This window comes from Monopterus albus, unplaced genomic scaffold (assembly GCF_001952655.1).
Source record: "Monopterus albus unplaced genomic scaffold, M_albus_1.0 scaffold62.1, whole genome shotgun sequence".
Classification (NCBI taxonomy): domain Eukaryota; kingdom Metazoa; phylum Chordata; class Actinopteri; order Synbranchiformes; family Synbranchidae; genus Monopterus; species Monopterus albus.
Window position 1 is genome coordinate 2,205,150 of NW_018127942.1, and position 20,184 is coordinate 2,225,333.

The following is a 20,184-nucleotide window of genomic DNA, read 5'->3' on the forward strand; positions in this document are numbered from 1 at the left end:
TTTTTTTTTTTCTATAAATGGGTGGGAGTATTAATGAGAGAATATTATGAGGCAGGTGAAGGAAAGTATAAGAGTAAATGCTGCAATATAATAAGAAGGTAGAGTATAGCGTGGCTGGAGAAGAATACAGTAAAGCCTACAGAACGGAGGAGGCAAAAAGCTCATTAGAACAAAAAGTGGGCTATAGAAAGCAACTCCTCACCTTGAAAATGGTCTGAATTTCAGATTCCCCAGGGCTTTCAGATGGAATTGAGCACTTAGGGCATTCTCTGAGTAAACCATTTCAGTTTTCTCTTGTCTGGAGTCGACAGGTTGAGCTGGTCAAAAAGACCTGACAGCCTATCTCCTCCTGAACCCAGCTTCGCTCCATCACTCTGTTTTCTGCTTTGCCTTGAGATATTTCCTTTCACTGCATTTTTTCCTTTTGCCACCAGCACTAAAAAAATAAATAAAATTAAAAAACTGTCAGATAACTTTCAGTGTGGCTTTATCAAGTAAATGATGGTCATTGAACTTGTTTGTTATTGTGAAGCTGTTTGTCACAGAGCAGATGTTTTGCAGCATCAGTACCTTGTTATATCGCAGTGTTAAAGGCTATAAAGCTGTGATAAATCCAACTTTAAGAACGGAGACACATCTTCCAGCAATGGGATCGATCCAGTATGTAAAGTCGTATGTTAATTCACTGTTGGGTTTGCATTTTGTCGTCGTGGGGTCAGCTCACACTCTGTCGGACTTTGTCGTCACATCTGTTAGAATGCATGATGGGATGCTTGATGTAGTGGATGCCCAGTCAGGGAGGATAATGGAATTGAGCAATGGAAGGAGGGATAGAGGAGGGGCCCAGTGACCAGGTCTTTTCTATTAACTGTGGAGTCTGGCTGGGGTGAGCAGGGGAATCGGGCTTGGCTCTGCCCTCGTCCTGCCTGCTTGTTAGACCGAGCATCCAAGTTGCAGATAGGTAGAAGCGAATATTGCTCAGGGGTCTAGTGGTGATTGACCCAGTGTTTTCATCAGCCTGGGCTTGTCTGATAACACTTCTCTCACTCCCTTACCAGAACAACATATTAGAGAAAGCTTAGAGATCTCTTAGTTTGGATCAGGGAAGTTGCATTGGATTTACCCCCGTACAGACATTGCCACCTAGCTTTCCAGTTTCTTTCTAGAAATTCCATTTTTCTTTTCTCCCATCCCTGCAAAACTATTCATTTTTGTTTACTGTGTTTGTGTTCAGAATTCCATTATCTCACTTGACTGAACATAATGTTTAATTAAAAAACTAAGATATACAAAATCTCAGGGGGGAGGATTTTAATTTCAATTTACTTTGCACTAGAAAGTTAACTGTTATTAGTATATTAAAAAGAGAAATATTGGTGTTTCTCCAAAGACTCTTGAGGCCATGAACAAATTTTTTTCTTTGTCCCTATTATGATGTATAAAGGCTGTAATCAGCACTCACTCACTCACTAATTATACGTCATGCTCCATCATTATGGCTCACTTCAAGACCTCACAGAACCGCTCAGATGGCTGTGATTTGTTGTATTTTTCATTCATGCTAGAGAATGATTTAAACCATAGTTTTAAAGTCAACTTAAGTGCCATTTACAAACAAGCTGCACTCTGTGGTGTCTAAGGATTAGGAGGAGTAGAGTGGTTTGGTTTTAATTTTAACATCTCTTGGCTTTTTGTGTTTGATCACACGATGGTCTGATCAGTGATGTTTTTGTCACTGCTCTGTAGGTCTCTGGTCTGTCTCCTGGAGACAGCCAGACCCAAGGACTGCTGCTGGCACCAGGGGTGAGATGGGGACAGACACCCATCAACCAGCTCACACCGTGGGATACAGATGAGCCCCCTGCTAAGCAACACAGAGACAGTGATCCCACAGGTAATCAGTCTTTCCATACACACGCATATGTACAGACACATTCAGATATCCACCGGTGCCACCTGATTAGGGTGTGGATACTCCAACAAAGCCCAACAGGACCTGAGGGTTTGGGTCAGGCTCAGACAGAAATTTAGAAATCAGGTCTGGGTCTGGTTCAGACAAATACTACAGGTCAGAGTTTAGCCTAGACAGCTGGAGCACTCAAATGTCTGCTTTGTTTAACAATAAGGTGGGGGGGAACACTATGAAAACTCTGCGTGGGGTCCAGGTCGGGTTCGGGTGCCACAGGCACGGGTCAGGTCCGGACAGAAATATGCATTCCGATCCATGCACTGCACCTGATGTGAATTTACAGTGATGTAAGTTTTACATCAGTACGGCTTCACACAGCTGATGTATGCATGTACGTGGATCACTTGCACAAACACTTATGTGCTACACCCCGGACTGCTCTGGCCAGCCTCACTAGCATCCAGTGCTAATGAGGCATCTTGGCTGCCATGCCCTATGTGCTTACCAACATGCATACTTCACAAACACCATCTTTACATAAACCAAATTAATTATGCATATCATTATATAAACCTCCTTCTGATATCAAGATGTTTGAAAAAAGAGAAAAATCTATGCTGCAACGTTACAAGTCTTACAGTCCCTCATCACCTGCACTCTGTTCCCATTTTATTGAACTTGTTCCTGTTATTGTGTCACTAACTGAAGCTGATTTAGTCTAAATTAAACCTATGCAGCAAACTCTGGAAGTCCTCCAAATGATCTCCACCAGGTCTAATTTAGATGTCGACCTTATTCTATTCATGCCGGTTGAAAACGTGTAGCGTTTGTGGCACTGCAGCGAGCAGCCCTGACATTAACGAGTTAAGCCAACGTTGAAGTTTTTTACTCTTATTGTAATGAACTCACCCAGAATGGCTCTGCCCTAGAGCAGTTAATTTCCTTCCATTGCTCTGCTGGCCTCTGCCTCCTGCTCATCACAAATGTGTTTCATTTAAGAATAATACTGGCACAGAGCTTGTTCCAGTGGAAATTCATTCTCAACAAATCCAGATTGTAGGCAGCTGCTAGTCTGTGTCAGTAAAGCAGCATACTGGAAACGTGTTCCTACTGATTGTAGCAGTTATAGTTTGCCTATCTTACATATAGATTGGTGTGTGGAATAATTAAGACATGTTTCTGTAGCAGAAACTGTTCAATGTCTTCTTACAGTGGAAGGATATATGATAGGAGAGTGTGGAGCTGTTTCTGCCTCCTGCGCTGTGGCCCCAGCCTCCTGAGGCTCTGGCTGAATTGGCCTTTAAGTTCTGGAGGCCATATTAATGTGTGTAAGTGAACAAGCCTTCACTCCCCCGCTCTCCCCACACCACCTCAGCTGCTCCCACCCGAACACTACAGCTTTGAGTGAAGCGTGAGGAGAGTGAGATGTCACCGACCCAGCACGCTGTCACACATGACACTCAAATCCGAGCACAGTGTTGCATATTGATTCGTGTGTGTGCGCTATTCCAAACTGTGACTGGCGTTTGCAACGAAGCCAGCCCCTCTCCACACTTCACTGAACTGTGTTGCCAGAAAGTTCTCTTCCAACTGTGCCAGAATTAATCAACGGTTTCTTTCAACAGAAACTTGACGATTGTGTCTATTAAAGTTTGTCTTTTGAAGAAGTTTTCTTTCAACTTTGTACAAAAATAGCTTTTTTTTTTGATGCCATGCTTTAGACTTAAGCAAACTGCAGAGTAAATATATAAAAAATAAATGTCATTTTAAAAAGGGAAAAATGCGCTTTTGAACATCTTAATTGTGAGATACATGACAGCAATCACAACCACTGAATGCATGTCATATTAATGCATTTGCTTCATTTTTTAAAACTTTGCAGGCAAGGACAAGAACATGGTGTTGGAGGGCAGATAGAATGTATATATATCAAATTCTTTATTACAACCTTGAAACCTTTAAGATGTAGACTGATAATGCTAAACCGTTTGATTAGAGTCCTTTATCAAGATGAGCTATAAAACAGGGGAAATGAAATACAGCATTGGTGCCGATTAGCTCAGTGACATGTGAATTATGAACTGGCCTCTCGTCTGGAGCCTTCTGGTCCCAACCTCTCCTTTTTCTTCTGTTCTTCTCGCCGTCTGTCTTTATCCCTCACTTTCCCTCCATCTCAGCAGGGCTAGTATTATAAATAATGTGGGCTTTTTTTTAAAAGCTTATTGCATGCTGTGATTTAGCCTTTGGCCCCTTGGCAGAGTTGTAGGCTATTTTTGGAGCTTGGATCACGGTGGGAGGAGCTAGAGGTGAGGGAGCTAGAGCGAAAAAGTGATGGAGGCAGCATTCAGGTCCAATATGGCTGTGTCTTCCCAGCACACCCTCAGCATGTAACGCCTCAGGGTAGAGAAATGATTGGCTCAGAGTGTCTGAGTAAACACAGACTTCTACACAGATAATAGCGCAGACTGCCGCATGCACTCATCCTGTTTGCTTTCATAGTCAGAAAAACATTTGTTAATCTTGTTGCAAAATAAATGTCTTAATCTCATGATGTTGATCTTGGTTGCAGATCTGTACATCACTACACAAATATTTTGTGTTTAATATAAATTCTCAAGTCAGGAACGAACTTGGACTGAAGCAGAGCGGCACACTGATGATTGTTGTGTGAGGAGGAGCAGACTCAAACTGGAATCTGTCTTGTCGTGCGGTTTTCCAGCTCTGCCACTCTGCCCTTGTTTACCAAAATACCACAAATTGGTCTTGATTTTCCCATGATGTTATAGTATATAAAGAGGATATATAATAGATACTGTATAACTGATCTCTCTCTTTCTTTTCCTACTTCTTTCTGTTTGTTTGTGAATCAGGTCCAACCTGGGCTACACCGGTAGCAGCGGTGAGTCAGCCCAGCCTCCTGCCCCACACCTATGCCCTACCCCAGCCACCCTCCTTCAACCACAGTGTGACTGCACAGTCACCCATCATAGGAGTAACCCCATCCATCCAGACACCAGTGCTCCCGCAGCACCCACTCATGACGGCCCACTTCCAGCTGACACCACAGTCGACCCAGCAGCCACCCTCTATGGTGCTGAGCATGCCCGGCCAGCCTCCTTATCCCTCCGCTCAGCCCACAGTTACACCTTCCGCCCTCACTGCCCAAGCAAACCAGGTGGTTCATCCAAGCCCTCACAATGTGATGGGCAACGGCCACTTAACCTCTCACCCTGGCCTCATCCAGCCCCCGGCCCTGCCTCTGACCAACGGACAGGCAGCAGTGGCCAACAGCTGTAGACAATCAGGATGGACCTAATGGGCTGCAAATGCTGCGGACAGTCGGGATGGGGAAGTACGAGTTCAGTGACCCAGGACATCCAAAAGGTAAGAAGAGACAGCCTGAGCTGATGCACAAGAGGATTTTTTTCTTTTAGAAAAGTAGATATGGAACCTGCCATGGTTTTCAAAGTTCAAATCAAAGCAGATCTGTTCAGCTGGCAGCCCAGGCTTAGAAATGAAGGAGATGTTAAGTATTAAATCAGTGTATTTTTAGCTCACTATTCTTTATGGCCTCCTCTTATATGGGGCCATGCTGGAATGAAACTCAGTGGTTTCTTCCTTCCGTTTGTATTCCAGGCCAGTTTCGGATGCTAACAATCATAAGCAAAGCAGGAAACTTGTAACCCGCCAATTCACTTCAAAGCTGCTCCAAGGTTGCAGAGAACAGAGGTGCACCTAAAGCAGCAGAGAGTCGAGGGCTCAGCCTATAGCGGATTGTTTGAAAAGAAGAACTTGCTGTAATGATCTCAAATGACTATACAACAGCAGTACCTGGACTGTTGTGCTCTGAAGTTGGTTGGAAGTGTTTCAGGTTTATCTTTTCATAGCTGCAATACTCACAAGGCCCACTAAACACGAGGCAGGATGTGCTTCCAGCCCCCTACCCTCAAATCTCTCTCAAAATCATTTGAAGCCTTGTCGACAGTGTTTGTAAAGGTGCTTCACAACTCCTGAGTCTGCAAGCCGTGAACAGGCGTTCGCTTTAACCTTGGAGTTTATGATGCAGGGTGCTAGAAGCAGATGTTTGCAATTCCTTGACCAATTTTCACATTTAATGAAGCTTTCAATTTAGGTTTAGATTGTTTTCTTTTTCCCTGACTCATTTTGATCAATAAAATGTGTGCAAATGAACTTGTAAATTACAAAAAGGCAATTATTTTGAGGGCTGCCTGCGATACATTGAAATGAGACTGCAGGTAGAATTGGAAAGGGATAATTAGACGGGCTCGTCGGCTTGGTCCGGCCTCTGTTGAATTAGAGTGTTTTAGCCTCTGTCATGTTGAATAGACTGTCAAGATTCATTTAATGTGTACATGTCAAAATTGACTGACTTTCATCAGGCAGACCAAAGAAGCTAGAGTTTAATTGGAATTACAGTATTTACATGGCGAGAGAAGACTGTAGGGTCATTCAGGTTCAGCGGTGGAGATACTGTTGCTATGATTCATGTTATGATAAAGGTAATATATTCACTTTGTATTGTTACATTTTGTCATCTGCTGTATTTCAAAGGCAGAAGGGAAAAACATCCCTGTGTCGATTTTTAGATATCATTTACACTTGAAATCTTGTGGAGGCCTCTGTGAAGGTCAAACTGCAAATATAGGCACTTGAATCTGCCATCTCTTCAACAATTTTAGCTGTCTCTTTCCCCTCTCCCTGCTTAGCAGTGAAGAGACATTAGTAAGCACATCACTGGGGTAACACCACAAGGACAGTGGGAATAGGTAAACCCTTGAGCACCAGTAAATTGGCAACCATGACGTCTCTTCAGCAGACCTCTCTGCTGACAAGAACACTTACTTTGCAGCTGTAATCCCAACAATGCCACCCCGAATGCCCTGCCTCTCAGGCTCTGCCCTCTGCTGTGGTTCTTTGTCTGATTATCTTTGTCTGTCTCTTTTCTTCCTTTCCCTCTGCGTTCTTGCTTTCTACATATCAATGTGGCGAGGGCGCCTACTGTCCTGCCACACTGGCGTAGCGGTAAAATATGGAGGATAAGCTCTTGTGACCTGTGTTCTGTGTTGCTTCTGTTACGGATATGTCGGCCCCGCTGTTGGCGCTTGGTGCTGAGACAACAAATGAAACAGCAGTAGTTAGTCAATGGGAGGTAAAGCAGCTACATATTAGAGGTCAATGTTTCTGCAGCCCTCTAATGGCTGAGGTGAGTTTGAGAGCGTGACATACTGCATCTGATCCCAGGGCAGAGAAGGCAGAGTTCGCCACATCAGCCATAAAACTAGACAGCAAATGAACACACAGGCAGACATGCTATGTTTTCTTGCTCTCTTGCTTTCTCGTAAACATTTTATTTTTGTCCTCAAGAAATGTATATTGGTAAATGCAATAAAACAATCTCATATACAACTGGCACACACACGAACTGGATACCACTTGACTCATACAGAATGAACCTTGTCAGAGTTTCTGGAGTAAAAGACAAAAAAAAGGGAATAAACAAGGTGCACAAGCTCACTCGGCGCCACAAACTGACATGCAGGTGAATCGTTGTGAACTAGCATCCTGAAAGACATCCTAAAATGGCATAGTCCAAGAACATTTAAACATTAACTTGGAGAATGTGGCTATTATTCTGGTGGTTATTTGGATAGACTGTTTGGTTTTTTTAGCCATACTGTTCAGTTTTTTTACAGTGGTCGAAACCTGGTCAGGTGTTTCATGTTCAGGGCTTTTCAGAAGGCAAATGTTTTAAATATTAACGCCACTTCTTAAATGACTGTCAGTCCATTAAAAAAAAGAAAACAAGCATGAGCTTTCAGACATGTTGCTAGTAAGCATTGGTGTGCAGAAGAGGTTCTGTGGATTTTTGATGGCTAAGGCCTGGATCTTGAAGGAGCTGACAGAGCTCTTCCTCCTTAATCCCAGTGCACAACAGGCTGCTCTGTGTGTGTGTGTATAGACAAATGTGACTGCTTGCACGTGTGCACAACTTCTTGGGTGTGACTATGTGGATGTTTTGTCAGATGCCAGCCTCACAGCCTTAAAGCCAAACACCGCAGTGACAGAAATCACACTCCGTGTTTGATTTGGCTTCGCCTTCAAAGGGAACAATTTGTCCTCACTGTGCATCAGTGGGCATATCAACAACTGTGTGCTTCGCGATGAGCGTGTGTGCCTGTCGAAGAATTCATCTGCATTTCTGTTTACAGTATATAAAATGTGTTTGTGTATGTAAATCCCTATATGTTTGTGTGCCTGTGTGTGTGTGAAGTTTCACAAAGAATCTTGAAGACAGCTCTAACCGCATCACCCACTGAGATACAGTCAGCAGGCTCTGATCTACCTGCCTGGTTTCTCCAACCACAGCAGGGCTTTTCATAATACCTGCCTGTGTTAGTGAACAAATCGAGGTCTGATTGTAAAATTCCTTCACACAATCGACTCCGCTCTCATTTCATATTGCCTTCTCTTTGTTTCTCTCATCTCTAGTTTTTATCTGAGAGGAGAAAAGCTGGATGCAGAGAGAGACTGAACATGAGAGAGAGGGAGATGATGAGAGTGGAGTCAGTGTGTGTCTATTGACCAAGTCATTAAAATCGATGGCTGTCCTGATGAATATCAGCTGGGGGAATGTAATGCCGAGCTCAGCGGGGACAGACTCGCTCACTGCAATCATGATTGAGCACCATTTAAAGGCAGCTCACGACTGGAAAACACATTAATATCAAAAGGAAGTTATTATTTCCACATATCCAAGGATGTTTTAAACATTGCCACTGTTACCCATTCCCAGCCGGTGAAACGATAGTTTTGATGTTGTTTTCCTAGCTTAACTTGAACTGAGACAACAGTTGGTAACTGCGTTGCAGTTGAAGCTGAAGGCAGTACCGTTTTTGCACATGCCTACAAATAAGCAGCAGATCAAGCGAAGTCGCTGTATGTGTTGGAAGCTTTAGTTGAGATTGAAGTCACAGACAGATCTATCAGGATCTGTCTATCACCTCCTGTGGCTCCGCACCTCTTTTCTCATGTCAACCATCATTCTAACACTTTCTTCCACCTCACTGGCCTTTACTTGTCCTGTCCTCTATCTCTCTCACACACACACAGTCAGGTCTTACGGTAGTTGTGAGGAGACTCACCTGACACATTGTATTCCTGAGTCTTAACCTTTCAACAGCCCTTTGAAGTTGTGAGGACCAGATAAAATGTCCTTGCAATGATGGCATTGGAAAAAAAATTGGTTATAAAATGTAATAAAGATGTGCACAGTACTTGCACACACATGAGGATGTGCGAAGGTGCACTCCTCCGCTGTCGTACACATTTATCTGCACCCAGCCTCCTCTCTGCCGAGCAAGTTCATCTTCCAGTCAGTTCACATCAGCCACCATCTGGGGACCAAGCAGCTCTGGAGCTGCAAGTGAATGCAATTAAGATGCCTTGCTGAGTTAAGATCAGTGTTTTACTTTGCTGCGGCGAGCCCAGCATCAACCTTGCATCCAGTGCCAGCTCACCTTCCCTCTGCTGTGACCATTTCATATGCCTTATCTGTCTCATTCCAACTTTGGTCTCAAGACTTTAATTATCTATTCATTTTTATTTACGTTTGGACAGAGCATATTGGCACTAAGGCATTACTGTCCACTTGCATATTGGTTCTTTGCGTGTTATTGCTGCAATATTACCTCTAAGTGAGGCAATTACAGACCATCAAATTAGTAGGATAGGGATGGTTTACAAGGCCAGGCTGTGTGTGCTGGTGGTGTTTATTTAAAGGAGATAGGTGCCTGTTTTTAAATTGTACCCCATCAAAGGTTATTTTGGAATCGACATGCTGTTTTATTGGGTAACTGGTTTATGATGTGATAATGATGCTTTATTCTCAGAGGTGCTGTGCATGTGTGTGTTACCTTGGAGATATAGTATTTGTCTAGACGAAGGTAGATCCAGTTATAAACATAAAGTTTACATTATTATCACTGTTATTACTGATGCATAAATAATCATTGTGATTGAACCACAAGTATATACTGATTGCACCACAGGCCATTGGAACCAGTTATTAAAAACACAGCCAGTTTGTGATAGCCAGACTGAGACCATTAATCACAGCAAGCCCATTAATTAAACCCTCCCCTTTCTGCTTTCTCTCCCTCTTTTTATATATCTTCTGCTTGATGGAGTACAGAGGAACCTGGCAACATCTTTGCAAGCAAGATGCATTTAATATGGTGTAGGAATTTTAGGATTTTTTTGGTTTTTTAAATTTCCAGCATGCAGACCCGCATCGGTGTAATTGTGCATGGAATAACGAGTGACAATTTAGGTAAAGTTACTGCGGTTATGTTAAAGTTATCCACATCAGGATTAGCTAAATCACAACTAGGGTTATTATACCTATTATTACAAAACAGGCTTAACATGGACTAATATACTGCAAGGATGGGTTTTAAAGTGTTTTTTTTATTCTCTTTCTTGTGGCATTCTTTGATTCTGGATGGCTCCAGTGGAGACTGAAATGGGATTCACAAGAGCTGCATGTTGCAAATTATTAATGAGGTTGAAATTTATTCCAATAAGCATGACTCAGTATGTGCAAGTAATTCTCTTAAGTGAATACACGCAGTCCGACAGTGATATGTTTATGAGTAACCTGAACACATGCCGTATGGGGTCTACGTGTTATTGATATTGATTCAAACATCTCATTTTAGAACGGCAGGAGTGACCTGGAGACGGCTGCACGTTTGTGCCGAGGTAGCTGCTACCTGATACTGTCTCTTTAACAGTGTAAGCATGGCTCCCATTGAGATGTCTAACTGTTTCCAGTAGAGCTCCTGCTCTCAGGAGAGAACGAAAAGAAGAGGGAGGAGAGGAAAGCTGCTCGCCCTCATTCTTTCTCTCCCTCGTTATCGTATTTTAAAGGAGATAAGCCCCGCAAGAAGCCCCATACATTATATCTCCCCACAGTTAATATAGGGACGGAGGATAGCTCATTAAGATTGATCATTCCTCGTCCACCTCCACCATGCAGAATGCAGCACCGGCTTCATTAATCACCAGGATTTCAAGATAAAACTCAGTGGCGGCACTGTTGCAGGACCTGGAGCCTGACAGCCCTGCTGCTACATGCATAATCACAGACGCAGTGCAGCCAAGGAGCAGCCGTCCGACTCCCTGCCATGCTAGAAGGGGCACCATATCTACGCCTCCCTCCCTCCTCCATCGTTTCCTCTCCTCCCCAGCTGTCCTCTTGACTATGTAGGATTATGGCTCTTATTACCATTGCTAACTCTGAGAGACGAGACAGTCCAAGTAACTACGAAACAGTGCTGATTTATTCAAAGGATCACAGGTAAAATTAACATTACACGCTCAGGTATCTTGCACCTCCAAACTGCTCGCAGGCAGATGTAAGATGAAAGACCCTGAACCCACCAGGCCTATACATTATATCCCCTCGGTTGGGCTAGCCCCATACTACACAGAAACGTCAACCGAGACGTCTCTGTTACCAGCTTTGCAGCTGGTCATAGCAGTAGTCAAAACATGAAGCAAATCAATGTGTGTGTGTGTCTGTTGATTAAGTGGTGTGTAACTAAAAACATTCTCACACGACCTCTAGAACATGTCGTGACTTAAACATAGGAACATATTATGGCTAAGGCTACAGTTATACACGTCATAATAATAATAATATTAAACACCCTGTCTGCTGACAGTCATCAACTCTTCTCTCTAGTTATCCTTGACCAGATGTACCCTGTAGAAACTCATAAGCATGACTAAGCATTTAACAGTCTAACTAGACATCCTATCTCCACTAAACATTTCTAATACATAAAGTATCTATCCAATTTCTATCTGACTAAAAATACCTAACACTGCAGTTGGTCTGTTCCTTATGTAGTAATCTGATTATTCTCAGAATCAAAGTGTTGTTTTCTTTTGTTTGCCAGAGCGTGTTTTTTGTCTTTGTGGTGATGCATTGGGGTGTTTGTTTTCGTCACATGGTGGATCATTAGGAACACTAATGCGAATGGTGTGAAACAGCCCCTGGAAAAATTGTCCATAAGTTACTTTTATATGGGTGTTGAGGAATTTATTGTTCGTATCTCATGTTCTATTATTTCGCAATGTTTTGAGTGTACCACAAAAGAAGACAACCGAAAAAAAAGAGAAGAAGAAGAAGGGAAAAGAAGCGCGGAGCGGGCGAAGGAGAACTGGACATGTCACGGCAATGGCCGTATAAGGTGTGTGTCAACTAAAGATGCAAGACATAGGAAAGGCGCTTATAATCTGTCTTCAGCAATTACACTTACTTACACTCAGCTCCTCTCCCTCTCCAGACGTCAGCCCTTCCCTGCTGTTGTCTCCCAGCATCCTCTCCAGCCCCCCATCATCCTAACATCCACCTGCGTCCCGTAACCACTTATAGCCTCAGCTTTTTTCCTTCCTTCCTCCCTTTTCTTTTCATCCACTTGCCTCCCTTTGGTTTTTTCCTCCCTCTTATCTTCTGTATCTTCCTTTCTCACCATACCTGCCAGCTCAGTGCATCTCTAACTTCTCTCTCCACCCCTCTGCTTTCTCTACTCTGGAGTTGTTAACCATTTCTCTAAAAGTTTTGTCTTATTTTCCCAACTGGTTGACAAAGTTGCAGTCGAAAAACATAAGAAAATAAAGGATTAAAGATAAAAAAATGTCCAGTCAGCCCGTGTTGCTTATTTGCTTCTGACATCTGGGCCAAGAGTCACATGGCTGTTTTCATCTACTTTGCTTTATTGACAAAAAGTCTGAGTTTCATCACGGTACGTGATGCAAATGAAATCCTCAGCTAGTGGAGGAGTGTACATAGCTTGAAGTATGAGTTTATGGGTTGAAATAGATTAACTGAATAAATGGTTGAAACTGACAGATAAAAATTCTGACCATCTAAAAGGTACTGTAGTAGTGCAAATACAGATTTGACCACACCAACCTAAACACAACATATCAGTTGCATCAAAATATATTGTGACTGTGTTCATATTTATATAATTAATAGTATTAAATTATGTCACCTCAAGTACAGATGATGATATTTGCATCATAAATAGCCTTGGTACAGGCTGGACTTCAGTTTTTTGCTTTTTTATTTTTATTTTTATAGATCTGACATAAAAAGATGAATGACTGTCTAATGACCGACCTCTGTTGATTCCCAATCTTTTTATAAGTTGATCATTTGTTTTGTATATAAAATAATAAATAAAGTGGTATTACATGGAAATGCTCGCGTACCTCCAAATTGTGCTAACTGTAATTATATATGGGCACTTGAGTAAAAGGTCTCACCTTCCACCACTGGTTTTTAGTATTTAAAAGGAAAGTTTAGAGCTTCTTTATTCCCATGTATTCCCAATTTTTCAGAATGTGCACACTCACATACGGAGAAAGCAAAATGTGGTGCTGCATTTCTGATGAAGTGTGACACTCTGTTGCTCTGAGCAGCAGCATCACACACTGAGTATTCAGGAGAGGTCTCAAACTGGAACAGTGCCATTTGACTACATAAAATGTCCACTGCCCTCAGTTATGTGGGAGTAAATTGATTTGCGTGTAGAGCAGTGTCAAAGTGAATGGAGGTTACACCCTCAAATGGGCCCCAAGCTCAAACACCTCATGTTGGAGACTGTCTCATATGACGAGATTAATTGCCACAAGTCAAAGGATGATGTGTTATTCTGCATATCGGCCGTGAAATAGGCGGTGATACATTATCAGCGAGGCCGAGTGTAAACACAGCAGATGTTGCCAGGAAGCCAGTCAACATCGGATGTTTCTCTCTAATGAGAAAGTGTAATTGCAACAGGGAGGCAACTCCATATCCAAAACAGCAGCAGATGTGCTGCAACATCTCAGCGAAAAAATCTGGGTATTAACTCTCTAATGTTCATGATGTGCTCACTTATCTGACTGGATAGTCAAACTTTTTTCCTTACCCAGAAACTTTTAAATGGGTTTGATAATGCATGCAGGGCATCTAATAAATTCTAATGACAGGACCAGACATTAGCAAGAATGGCTGCCCTCTCCAACTCATTATTCCACAGAGTTAGCAGCAGGCTTAGCATGTGAAGATATATAATTCTTCAGTGACATAGACAAATGCTAATGGCCTGAATTGCAATCAAGAGATCTTTGTAGGCTAGCGGTGCACTCTGTGAGCTAAAGAGACTTCAGGTCTTCCTTAGTGGTAAGACAGAACACGATGAAATACCCAAACGGCAGTATGCTATTGCCCTATTAAGCTTACAGAATGTGTTTTGTTTCTCGAGGCTGCAGCTCTGAATTATAGTGTAGATTACTATCATTATTCTGCTACACTAGTCATTGTACCCACTCTCTCAGATACAGACATTGTTTTCTTATGTAATGCAGCTCACTGGAGTGCAGGATCAAAAGTATTGTGTTAGAGAGTTAAACTCGCATTACAACTTTACAAGGACACATTAGCCATACATAAGCACTGGAGCATGCTGGACACAATCCGAATTTGTGGGGCAGACCAATAGTTTAATAGATTTTTTTTTTTGTCCCTAAAGAGGAAAAGAGGCAGATGGAAACAGGGAGAGGAGGAGTGAAAGAGAAGAGAAAAAAGTGTGAGGAAATGCAAGGATCATTCGCCTGATTCCACGGCAGGCTGGGAGCTCATCTCAGGTGTGCAGTCTGCTGAGAAGACGTCCACATACAACCTAACCCCCCTCCCCCACTAACCTTTCTGCTTGGGCTCCTGTGACTTTCACAAAGTTACCCAGTAAACACACATTGTCTTCAGGGGAAGATCTGACATTTATCTTATGCTACACCGGTGACATGGGAATTCTTTGTTGTTGTTGTTTTTCTCATCGCATTGTTGCGTTGTCTTGCTGTTTGGGGTCAACCCTGAAGAAACGTAGCCCATAGAGATCAGCCATGTGAAAACTTTTAAAGAAATATACACAAAGCAAACCCAGAAACATAGGCGAAGGTGTAAGAAAAGCTGGGAAGCATATCTTCATTCTCTCACACAGACACTGGCATGTGTGCTCAGCCTCCTGTAAATGTTAAGAGTAGACGTGGGCTGGCACAGCTGAGGCTGTTGGTTTCACACTACAGTCAGGTCAACAGACCAGAAAGTAACTTTAAACTTTTAATTAGTACTTAAGTGGAGTTTGCATTTATTTTTATTTGACGTATATTTATGCTTTAAATACTCTGAGCAGTAAAACAATTTGACAGCTAATCTTAATGGCACCTGTACTTATCACCTTTAAGAGAGTAATTCAGCCATACCTTTGAAATGTTAATGTTGTATTTATGATCTCACTGTCATGTCAGCTGAGAATGGCATTATGTTTTTGTGCCACTATAACCTCAGCCCTTGCACAGCTGCATTTCATCCTCCAGTGAGGGGCATCCTTTGTCCCGCTTTGATCACTTTATGTCAGCTTGCACTTTGGAGTTGAAAAGCTGTAAATAAAGCTAACATAAAGCTAACTGTATATTCAGTGACCTTGCTTTTTATAGCATAAAAATAAATCTTCAGTTACAGAGCTACTTTGTGTTCAGAGATTAAAAGATTCACATTTATTTAAGTAAAATTTTAATATGTTGTCGCGATTGCGCTCCAGAACAAGTGCAGAAATTGAAATGTTGACTGACTAAACGTGCGGGCCCTGGATTATTGCTGTAATAGCAGTAACATGGTCTGCTGCACCATCATAGACCTCCTAGTACAGTGGCACATTGGTAATACAGCTCTAATCATTGGTTGAGCTCCCTGCAAAAAACCACGGGTAATATTTAGAAAACCTGTCGCAAATTACCGTCAGGTGTGCCAAAAATTGCATCACCGCAATTTTTCAATTTAGCGGCATATTTACCAATGCTAATGATGTAAACTAGCACAGCCACAGCAGTGTTGGTTTGAATACACTTCCACTTGCAAGGACCTGAAGGCCTGTGCTGTGAACTTGTGGGCCAAGTTGGAGCGTAGAAGACCGTGCACATGCCACTGAACTTTAATATTGTTTGAAGGAACTAACAAACATATTTACAGACTGCAATCACTTAGTCTTCTGCAGCGAAATCATCTTTCATTTTGTTTAGTAATTGAAGAACATTATGGCCTGAGAGCCTCGGGACCTGAGAGTCGCTCACGTTCTCCACTGGAGAGAGGTGCCATTTACAGATATCCTCTCCTTCCTCAAATGTGTTCTTAACACCAACAATAAATGAATAACAACATCTGCCATGCTGACAGCAGCGCTGCAAGTTGTGTGTAGGGGTGTACGTAATTCATCAAGTTACGCCCTTAAACCGTCCCCCTACAAGATACGCCTACCAGACACCCCTCCAACTACAAGCTACAGCCACATGCAGCTGCAGACAGAAGGTGAATCCCAGTTCCCTTTTTTTTTTTTTATCATTCCTCAGTTCTCGATCCTCACTCGGCCCGCAAGACATTTCCTTCCACCATGATAAAGGATGTCCCAAAGCTCTTATTTCTGCTCTGAGGAGCGAGGAGGTTGCCTGAAGAACCATAACTGAAGGTACACAAGTGCATCCTTTGTGGAAGTCTGTTAAGAAAACTGACACCTCCCTTTATTGGAAATCACTTTGTGATTGGACGCTAGGGATGGGATGATGTGACTTTTTCTCCACACGATTCGATGCATGATATGGTGTGTACAGTTCAACTCAATCACGATACAATTAAAAATTCAGTGACAACAATGTGTGACTAGCTGTGGAATACTTGTACGTTATTCCTTTTTTATCCCCTATTCTTGCACTGGTTTGATTACATAACCAGCTTTATTTTCTTATCTTTTGTTAGGCAGCTTTATTCACAACAAATATGAAGTTGCTGGTGTATGGAGAGTACACGATGTATATTGCTAGACAAAACGATATTGTGATGTTTTTGTATCACAGTATAGTGAATTTCAGTATATTGTCCCATCCCTATTGAAAGCTTCACATACAAAGGATCGGAGGAAAGGACGCCTCATGTCAGTTAAAACATGTTTCCTCGGTTCCTCTCTCCTCAGTTTCCCCTGACATCCTAAGTTGTCAGGACTTGGATGCAAGGAAAAGAGTGTGATTAGGGGAATTGGGATTCACCTAGATACGACTGTAGGGGAGGGTTTAAGGGAGTAACTGTACACATCACCTTCCACCCCTGTCTTGCATTCCACAGACAGATCCTTCTCAGTAAATCAGGTACTGGGGATATTTCTGTACATTTTCCTTCTCTCGTTACATATTTTGGATCTCTGAGTGGAAACACCTAAAATATATATTTCATGAGATTCCAGCATGCAACTTTTCAGTACAAAACCCTAGTGTAAATATGAACACACACAATTTCACTGTTTAGCGCCTGAACTGAGCCACAAAACCTGAGTAAATACCATCTTGTAGAAATGCCCTTGCTCAGTCAATGTAAACTACATTTTGCAAGAATACCAATTTGTAATTTAATTAGGATTATTTCTTATGTTTAGGTTTGCCCAGAGATTTTCAAAAGACTGCATGGTCTGGTATGCGTTTTCTCCCTCTGCCCGGGGATCCAGTTCCAGTCATGTGAAAATTGAGACATTGGATGATGAAATGCCAGAGTGGACAGTCTACCTTGACTGAGGCCCTGGAGAAAATTTTGGTATTTGTTGCAGTAGTGATGTACTTTAAGGTCAAATTCTTGTGAATGCTTGGCACACAAGTGATCCAGTAAAACTGAAACTTACTGTTGTTTGTACTGGGTTCCTCACATGAGTCAGTGTGACACACTCTTAGCTGGCCACATGCACAACCGGATGCTTCAAATGAACTTGGCTGCTCAGTCACCTCTCAAGGTGAAATACCGTACAAATGAATCCCTTTGCACAGATGTTCTTCGAAAGGTTGCATTCATACCGGTACACAAGACCTGTGTCCAAATGATTCATTTCACTCTATTAGCCTTGTTTTTCCGCTGGGGCTCATAATGTGGGTTACACAGAACTCTGGTCCTTGCAGTAATTTATACTGTATGAAATAGTAATGTAGCAATTTAATTAAAAGGAAGGGTGGAGAAGTGTTGCACACCCACTCAGTTATAATCATATCCCCTCTAAGCATGCAGTACGTTATCTACACCAGCCAGCGACTCCTTATTAGCACAACATTGTTATTAGGATTATCCTCTTAAGAGACTGTGTTGCCTGAAGTCATGTTTGTGTGCATGCATGAGTATTTGTTTGTCTGCATATGCATGGCTGCACATGCATCTCTTTGCATCAGTGCTTGCATGTCTTTGCATGACATCCACCATCTGTGGGCTGGATGAATTACTCAGCGCCAAGATGAGTTTGACATCCTCCATAATGCTCCGCAGAACGTTTGGTAAGCTGTGATATAGTTGGTGAAGTCCATTTGTACAATTTAATGTGGCATACTGTTAAATAACCAAACATAAAAAAATAAAATAAAATCTGCATTGGTGTTTTATGGAAGAGGATTAAGTCCAATTTTAAAAATGTATTTGAGTTTTGAGTGTTTGCTCAAAAATAACTGACTTTAGTTAGAATCCTGAGAAAAATGTCTGAATTCAAATTCGGTATACAGTATATCTGTGTGTGTGTGTGTGTGTGTGTGTAATATATATAATCAAGCCGATGCACAAATTCAAGACTTAAGCTTGACCTGCGTAATAAGAAGTGGCTTTTTTTTTTATGCACACAGGCCAACTGTATATTCCTAATGCATTTTATCTCAGTTCCCAAAAGCAGTTTGTATTAGTTGTACAGTGTTCTTGGATGTTCCTTTCACAAAGCTTGTCAGGCTAAATTATAATAAGGAATTCTTGGATATAGAAATAAAAACTACAGTAAGAATTTGGGGCATTATGAGCAATTAGGATTTATGACTAAATGATTAGTCAGTGTGATAATCACCCCATTCATCGAAATCGGTTGTTCTTCTTGCGAGAATTCTCTGTCATTTTGGAGCCATATTGCTTCAATTCCACAAGCAATTTGCAAAATGATCAGAGTGATGGAGTAAACATAAATTACACTGTTGTAGTGTTACCAGTTTGACTACTGCCTCTTGTAAATGTCAATTCTTTCAGAGCAACAATTCAGAAAACATTCTGCAATGACTTGGAGAATGACTGTTTCCACCAAATACATTTAATTAGCAGCCCACTATATACAGTACAGCGACACACCTCTGTACTTTTGTTCTGGCATATAGGGCTGTATTTTGTTTTGTGCGATTGGCTGTCATTGCTTAGCATTGCAAATAGCTGTCAGTCGACCAATCAGCACCTTCACCCCCCACTGCACATCTCTGTCTGCTTCCAGTGGCAGAAAAACAGAAAAGCGACTGCTACTTATCATTGGAGCAGTTAATTTAACTAATTAGTTTATAATCATCAGTTAATTCAGTGTTCATCACATCACATTAGTCTGTTGTATTGCACCACTCATTTTATTTTGTCAACTGGTATGCTGCTGTAAATGCCACTGTAATGTTTTATATGTACGCAGAGCTAACAATAACAAACTGTGAAGTTGTGAATACATTTGTGACCGCATCAACCTAGCAAGTTAACATCAAGCTGCCTTCTAGGTGCCGTCAGAAACACTGGAATGTTTAGTTCAGATTGCATGAATCGTGTGCAAGCAGATAAGTATGTCGGAGAAATGAGGGATTTCCTGTGATGCCCAGGTTACTGGAATGTGACATTTATGACACAGAGGATGTTTATCATCAGGATGTTTTTAAAGTCTTGTTTTGAACTTTCTCCTAAATTAGTGAAAGTGGCAGTTTCGGTGGATCAGCGGTTTGTCAAGTTTCTTCATTTCAGTTTTCAGTTTTGAGGTTATTCTGTACTGGCATAAGGGCGGATTTTTAAAAATCAAAGTTTAGAGCTTGTGTTCCTCCTTCTGCTCACAATTTCTGAAAATCCTTTCCCCCAGAAAACTGGCTACTTAGAGTGACACTTAGGCTTAAATAAAGGACATTTAATGGAAAGCGTGTGAGTGTGAGAGAGTTGGAAACACAGGACTGTGTGGATGTCAAGCATGTCAAGTTTCAGTCATTCTAAGAAAAATGTGAGCAGGTGTCCTTGCGCCTTGCCTGTGCTGTCAAGCAGGTTAAAACAGTGCTGCACTGGTAATGATGTGTCAGAAGGTTAGAAAGCACCCCCCCACCCCACACCACCACCAAAACAAGACCCAGCA

At 42.0% G+C, this 20,184-nt stretch overlaps 1 protein-coding gene across 1 annotated transcript in view; it reads left to right on the forward strand.

Moving 5' to 3' along the window:
- Positions 1–20,184, forward strand: part of klhl29 (kelch like family member 29) — a 212,702-nt gene that overhangs the window by 95,555 nt on the left and 96,963 nt on the right. The window contains exons 4-6 of the mRNA XM_020603683.1: positions 1,747–1,894; positions 4,780–5,183; positions 5,215–5,293. Of these exons, the coding sequence (XP_020459339.1) occupies positions 1,747–1,894; positions 4,780–5,183; positions 5,215–5,293 (631 nt within the window). The remainder of the gene's footprint in view (positions 1–1,746; positions 1,895–4,779; positions 5,184–5,214; positions 5,294–20,184) is intronic.